This window comes from Penaeus vannamei, chromosome 6 (assembly GCF_042767895.1).
Source record: "Penaeus vannamei isolate JL-2024 chromosome 6, ASM4276789v1, whole genome shotgun sequence".
Taxonomy (NCBI): Eukaryota; Metazoa; Arthropoda; class Malacostraca; order Decapoda; family Penaeidae; genus Penaeus; species Penaeus vannamei.
In genome coordinates this window covers 43,104,692-43,112,191 of record NC_091554.1, presented here as the reverse complement: position 1 = coordinate 43,112,191, position 7,500 = coordinate 43,104,692, and the positions used below count along the sequence as shown (strand labels likewise).

The 7,500-nt window shown below is 42.2% G+C and overlaps 1 protein-coding gene across 3 annotated transcripts in view; it reads left to right on the top strand.

Moving 5' to 3' along the window:
- The window catches only part of SCaMC (Short Calcium-binding Mitochondrial Carrier), a 74,851-nt gene that overhangs the window by 56,451 nt on the left and 10,900 nt on the right, over positions 1-7,500 (top strand). The window contains exon 1 of one of the 3 annotated variants that reach the window (XM_027377172.2): positions 1,733-2,723. The exons of the other annotated variants lie outside the window; for them this stretch is intronic. Within the exon in view, the coding sequence (XP_027232973.1) occupies positions 2,374-2,723 (350 nt within the window). The 5' untranslated portion in view covers positions 1,733-2,373. Of the gene's footprint in view, positions 1-1,732; positions 2,724-7,500 lie in introns of those variants that run through there. 3 annotated transcript variants of the gene reach the window in all.

The following is a 7,500-nucleotide window of genomic DNA, read 5'->3' as shown; positions in this document are numbered from 1 at the left end:
TGTCCCTCTTTGTAAAGGAAGTTGGGTTTCGTCATGTTTGCCTTTTTTTTTCTCTCTCTTTCTTTTTGCCGGAGCTAAAGCGGCGCTGTTCGTGGAGGTTGATGCAAGTTAGGACTGGTTGATATTGGCCTTGAGTGTCGCAGGTTTTGACAAATGTTACTTGTTGGGGAACATCGCGGGGTGTTTTTATTTTTTTTCTGATTCAAAGCGATATGGATGCTTACACATACGCGTGCATGTGGTTGAGTTACTGTCTACTTGTGTACAAGCACGCACGTACACGAACACACATATATGCGCGCTAGCTCATATATATATGTATATATATATATATATATATATATATATATATATATATATATATATATATATATATATATATATATGTATTTATATATATGTATGTATGTATTGTATGTATGTATATATATATACACATACATGTGTATTTGTGTGTGTGTGTATGTGTGTACGTGTGCTTGCGTGCGTGTGTATGTATGTATGTATGTGTATATGTTTCTATGTATATATATATATATATATATATATATATATATATATTAGTGTATGTATGTATTATATATGTTGTGTGTGTTTGTGTGTGTGTGAGAGAGAGAGAGAGAGAAAGAATGCGTAAGCGTAAGCGTTAGCAAGTGCATACGTAATTACATAAGCACACTAATATTTATTGATTATATATATATATTTATTTATTTATATATATACATTTCTCATGGGTTCATTGTGTGGGAAGCGCAGTTGCATCGAGAAGACCATCATATTTACTAGGCGACGTTTCGGATTAATTTACTTAAATCCATTCTCAAGCCAATCTATTGGGAGAAAGTACAAACTATGAAATAACATAAAAATCCTAAGTGGGCTTTACAAAATTAGATAACTTAAAATAAACTAATTAAACAATATAAAATGATAAAACTAAAGTAATACTAAAACTTGTTTAGACACTAAAAAAGTTTAACGTAGGTGAGTAGTACAGAAAGAACGAATAAGAATACAGCTAAAACGAAAAAAATATAGATAAAAACAAAACAAAACGAAAGATGTGTATATATATATATATTATATATATATGTGTGTGTGTGTGTGTCTGTATGTGTGTGTATATATAAGTATATAAATATATGTGTATACATATATATACATATATATATATGTGTGTGTGTGTGTGTGTGTGTATGATTATGTATGCATGTATTCCATTCTCTCTCTCTCTCTCTCTCTCTCTCTCTCTCTCTCTCTCTCTCTCTCTCTCTCTCTCTCTCTCTCTCTCTCTCTCTCTCTCACACACACACACACACACACACACACACACACACACACACACACACACACACACACACACACACACACACACACACACACACACAGATATACATATATATAAGTTTGTATGCATACTTGTATGTATAATTCGCTACACAAGTAAGTAATGGACGAAATAGTAGTTCCGTTTGTTAGCGAAGGACTTGTAACAATCGGGTACCATTGTTATTCAGAGATGCGCATTTTAGAGTACGTAGTTACGGAATGATCGGTAATAACCAGTCTTAATTACAGTAGTGACGAATATTGTTTATGCCAGAGGTATTTCAACATCAGATCTACTGGCTGGCTTGTAAATCCCCGCTGATAAAGGCATTTCTGATGAAGCCGATTGATAAAGGGCAGTTAGCCGCTTAGATGATTTTGACAATTGAAGTCCACTGTTGGTTCAGCGGATGCCTTCATTTGATATAGTTTGATTGTGTTCTCAAGTAAAGAAAAAAATGGAAATGATAACAGATTCCTGAGAGTTTTCCAGAAAAGAGAGGAAAGTTGCGTCATGCTATTCAGGGCTCACAGCTGACTGTGACGTCACGAGGTGATGCCATATAGGAGGCAATATATGTAAAAGCTTATAAATATCTCTTAAGAAGTACTGATATATTCTCATTGTTAAATTTGTTAATTAGCATAAATATAATTGCATTATAAGTAATAAAAACGCAGGAAATTGATGAATTTGTTATATAACAAAAAACTGTCTGGCGACGCGTGGCAACAATCCGTTCAAAGAAACGACCAGCGCGCAGTCTCGGGCGGGATTTGTTCGGTTCGAGAGTGCGGGTTGGATACTTGCAGTGGGAGGACGCGCTCGTGTTCCTCTGTGCTTAAGACCTTCGTTGGTGTTGAGTGCATTGGTCATATCAGTGCTGATTCCATTGAGTGTTGAAAAAACTACTGTGGGACTCCAGTGTGTTAATACAACCAAAAAGTGAAAATACTTGAATCGAAGGACTGGGAATTTCCACTGCCTTTGGCCGTCTAGAATATTCAACTCCATCGACAACCCGTCACTCCTTTTCCGCAATGACGGCCGGAACAGAACACCAGCTCAGCATGGGCTTCCCAGATCCCTTGAGAACTCACGACACGCACGGACTCACGACCCACACGCGGGCGGAAAGCATGGGCAGTGGGCGAAAGTACCATGCTGCCCACACCCGAGCTGACCTGTCTATGGGCGGGCGGCTCGACAGCAGCGGGGGCGTCCAGCACAGCATAGGCGCCGGGGCTGTGCGGGCGATGTCGGGAGCAGGTGGGCGCGGTGCTATGGGTACTATGGTGATGATCTATGGCACGGCGGAAGCATGCGCGAGAACGCAGTGCGGACTCACCTTTGTGCCCAACACCTTCCCCATTTCCAAAGACCAGCAGAGGTGAGTCGAGAAAAGTAGAATATCGTGATGCTTATATCCAGGAAAGCTTGCGTTGTGTGAGACAAATGTGCGAGAGTATCGATTATTTATTTCGATCGATATTCCGCTGTGATTAACGTGGCTGTGGGTGACAAGGATGGGTGTGTCTAAGGCTGTGTCTGCTTACTTGGAATTACGCTTGAGTGAGTTTGCGTCACGTGTAGAGCCGTTAGTATGAAGAGAAAGCAGGAAAAAAACATGGAAAGTAATGGTGCTGTAGGAAAATTAATGGCCAACAGTCATGGTTCTTGGTCAAATCTAGAAAGTAGCGACGGCAGAAAACAGTGAGAGTGCAAATTTCAAAACTTTTCCCACTGTCGGGTACCGAAGCCCAAATGATCTTTCAGTACACATGTTCATAGAAATTCTGTTCTTTCCACATTTGAAAGACTACAAAATAAAGATAAAAAATGAAGTAGGAAACGGAAGAGCCTCTGCCGGCAATTTTGCCCGATTAATCTGTTGCGTAAACCTTTTAAGGGCAATGGGCATCAGATATTACATAAACGGTAGAGGAAGTAGAGCAGGCAAGGCAAAGGGACGAGGGGTCAAAACTATACATTTGGGAATTGTAGTGGCAAATGAAGACCATGCACAAGGAAGAACTGGCAAAAGGCGGTAAGTTGCATCACGTGGACCTTGATATAGACCCGGCATGGCAGACGGCCAAGTGTTGCCACCGGCGCGAGGAGGAGGGGAGGGGGCAGGGAAGGAGGAGAGGGGGGTGGGTATTTGCCATCCCCTACCCTCCCTCTCTCCCTTGCTTGTTTTATGATTATCAGTTTTATCTAAGAAAATCCTGTTATTCATAATCTATTGTGCTCTGAACAAAATGGTAGCGGTTTTGAGTAAAAGGGGCTTTAATAATTTAGTGTGATTTAACCTTAGATGAATTGGTATTTATAGGAGAATGGTTTTCCGCGGCCCATGCCTATTGGTTTGAAATATCTGCCTCTTTCTGTGACTAATTTATGCTCTTTATTTGCCTAAAGCTGATGATATATTGTCTGGGAAGTCCCGATAGTCATAACGGTAAAATAACCTTTACGTTTATCTGTAACCTCTCTAACCAAGCGTTCAGGAAAGGGAAGGAAGCCGGGGTCGACCTTGGGTAGGCGTCACACCTCTATGTATTGGGCATAGAGTGGGCATCAGGGTTACGGTTTGGAGTTAAGAGGGAAAGTCCAGTAGTTTTGAGTTTTCACTATTTCTTGAGTTTATCGTTTTACTGTTCGTCGCCTTTTTTATCACGGTGATATTTCTTGCTTGCTCTCTTGTTTCCTTTATGCGTTCGGCTTTTGTTTGTTTCTCACTTTCACTGTTTTTGGCCGTTGCCTCTCGCATCTGTCTCCACATCAGTTCTTGTTTCCTCAATATTAATTCTCTTTTAATTCACGATATCCCCCCCCTTTCCTTCTCACTTCATATTTGTTTCTACTGCAGATCAGCGCCTTTCTGCATCCTCTCCTTTCATTTGCTGTTTTCTCTCTTTCTCTACACGTCTCTCTCCTTCGGTCATAATATCTCTGTATTTCATTTTCTTTCTCTCATTCGCATTTTATCTTTCTCTTTTTCTTTATCTCTCTCCTAGATTCCTTCTCTGTGTCTTTCATTCTCTATCTCTACCTATCTATTTATTTATCTAATATATATATATATATATATATATATATATATATATATATATATATATATCTTATTTTCTCGCTTGTCAGTTCTGTTCACTTCTACCGTCTTCTCATTCCCTTCTCCCTATTCTGTTTCCGCCCTCCCTTCCTCTCATTTCTTCCCCTCCCTTTCCTCTTCTGTATAGTTGAGATGTGCGCTTAGTGTCTTTTATTTCGTCTTTTGGTTTCGGAACAATGGGTAATCGTTCCTTTGGACAACCCACACAGCACTGATGCATATCTTTGTTGTGTGAGTGATTAGCTACTTGGCTTCGAAGAGGTGTTGGAGCCGAGTGGGTAGATCGGTGTCGATATGAAAGGTAGGTAGGAGGATACTCGTTTATTGCAAAGGATAATGAGCAAGGGAAGACACGAGGTTTGACTTTTTTCTTTTCTTGAGTGCTCTCCAAGTGGCGCTTTGACAGGAATGTGTTGATAACCGGCGCGCTGTTGGCCCCTTCCCAGTCGCGTCTTGGAAGACTTTTGTGTACGGTCACTTCTTTTATTTACTTTGAATGAAAAAAAGGGATCTTGCGTTATAGTACGACGGCGCTCGCCCATGCATCAAAAGTTTGTAGGGTTGGGATTCCGCTCCTCATCTAATAATCATTTCTTGTTGATAATTTCTGGATGTTTGGAATCTGATTAGACGGAGGACTTTTTCACTTGGTGTAAGTAAACCTTAATCCCAAAACGAAGCGATTATGCCTGTTGACTGCCACGAGAGCAAATGCAATTCATGAAGTTCGGTGGTTTTGGCCGACCTATCCCCCGCTTCTTCCTTACCCCGTCCATTGCCTTCTCGAAGTCATGTGCCAGAACTTGCGTAGTTGTAATATCTTCCTCTTTTTCGTTGTACTTGAATGAGTATTTACAGAAGGGACGGTTTGGGAAAGCGAGGGGAGAGGACGGGTTATTTGTCTCGGATAAGGGTTCATATTTTCGTCCGAATGCAAAATAATGGCCGGCATAACTAATTGCAGTTTGTTCCACTTTGACCTCGCTTTGCTCTATCGAGTTGACCCAAGCAGGTCATATTACTTTGGCTTCCTCTCGCCTGACCATAATGGGATAGGGGACTACGGTAATTACCAGGACCGCTCGATATCCCGCCGGGCTTCCTGTAAGCCTACCGACACCGGTGAATATTGATGTAGATCCCTGTACTTCATTCATAAGAAAGTAGCTCTGGTGTATCTGGCGCCAAGGTACTTTCTCGGTACCTTGGCCGATGTCAGGACGGATCCAACGGCGCTTGGAGACAAGGCCGGTTCGAAGTCCAGTCCGATGAGAATATCCACGCTGCATCACGCTTAGCCACACGCGGCCTACTGCTTGGCCACGTGGTGTTGGCGGATGCCCTTACTAGTGTGCTTTGAGGGGATTAAAGCACGGCCTTCCACCCCCACCGTCTCGTTTCGCTGGATTATCGTTTTTCAATATCTTTGCTTGTTGGGCATATGGAAGGGAGACAGATATTTTTTGTATCGATTTGATGCAGTTTATTTTTATTGCTACGATGTATTTTTTTTTAACATTCCTTTTCTTGGTTGAAGTTATTTCGATTTTTATTGAGGGCGAATTTACGATCTATTTTGGGATGTGGACACGAGGAGAGAGAGTAGACATCTTTGCCAAAATCGAGAGCCTTTTCGCTTATTTTAATGCGTGTAGTACAGGCGATTCGCGAAAAACACACAACGGGGAGAATTAGACAGGGGATTGGGCAAAACTACCCTATGAAATAGACTTTAAAATCATTCGTCCCTTCAGTCTCACCTTTAGGACGACTTGGAGGGTTTTCTCTTCATTTTTTTTCGATTGGTGTGATGCCATTTTCACCGTCGTGCCCCCCTTCAATTCGGTAGATGGATGACAGAACCAAGATCAGTGAGGTCCAGTTTATGTCAGTGATGAGTAGAACCGCGCATTGACATTTTCACATTATTCCAATTTTTCGTTTGTGTGTGTGTGAGTGTGAGTGAGTGAGTGTTTAGCGATTTTTGCCGACTTCTAACTAGCCAGACTAAAGATATATTAAAGCGACTGTATGAACGTAATAGAATGTACTCTCGTCTTGAAACCCAAACCTGTAAAAAAAAAAACAAAAAAAAAAAAAACAGGTTGTCTTTCATTGTAAAATCTTACTCATTTTGGCCTTACACCGGTCTACAATTATTGCAATGACCAACTTACGTATTGCTAAATGGAGAAGACTGCACGAAGGATCTTACGGGATATGGGTGTGACGGCAGACATGAGATAGAAGTGCCCGTGTAACATGCTTAAAGGGGAGAGACGAGCGTGGTCGACGGTCTTTGTGCGGGGTAGGCCTACTCTTGTTGCTATCGGCTACCCGTGAGACTGTAATTTTTTTTGCTTGTGTATATGTTTTCTGTCCTTGTTTTCTAGAACGGGTTTCGGGTCGTGTGCGTGCCTATGTTCGTCCTTATTTGTTTGTGCGGATGGTTTGTTTTGGAGATTTAGTATATATTTTGCGGGTGATTTTGACCCCCTCCCCCTCCCCTCCCCTGTCCTCTGCTTGCGATAGGTGCACCACACGGGAGGGACACTATTATTACTGGTGGTCTGTGCGCGCCTCGGGTTTTGTCCGCGCCAGCCAGGGCTTTAAAGGCGATAGGTATTAAGTGTGAATCCTGAAAGTCATGCAACTTGTGAAGTGGCGAGAGTTTGTTTGTTTTTCGCTCTTTTTTCGTGGGGATTATCGGCATAGCGTTTTGTCGCATGTCTCAAGAAACTGACCCCTGAAACTTGTCCGTCTTCCACTCGCTCGCTCTCTCTACATTGGGAACATTCAACCTGTCGTGACCCAGCTGTGGTCGTCTTTAATAGGGGACTTTAACACGCGGTCTTGACCTTTGTCTGGGTCTCTCTCTCTCTCTCTCTCTCTCTCTCTCTCTCTCTCCCTCTCTCCCTCTCTCCCTCTCTCCCTCTCTCCCTCTCTCCCTCTCTCCCTCCCTCCCTCCCTCCCTCCCTCTCTATCTCTCTATCTATCTATCTATCTATCTCTATCTCTCTTTCCCTCCCGCTCTCACCTCTCCTTCCACCTC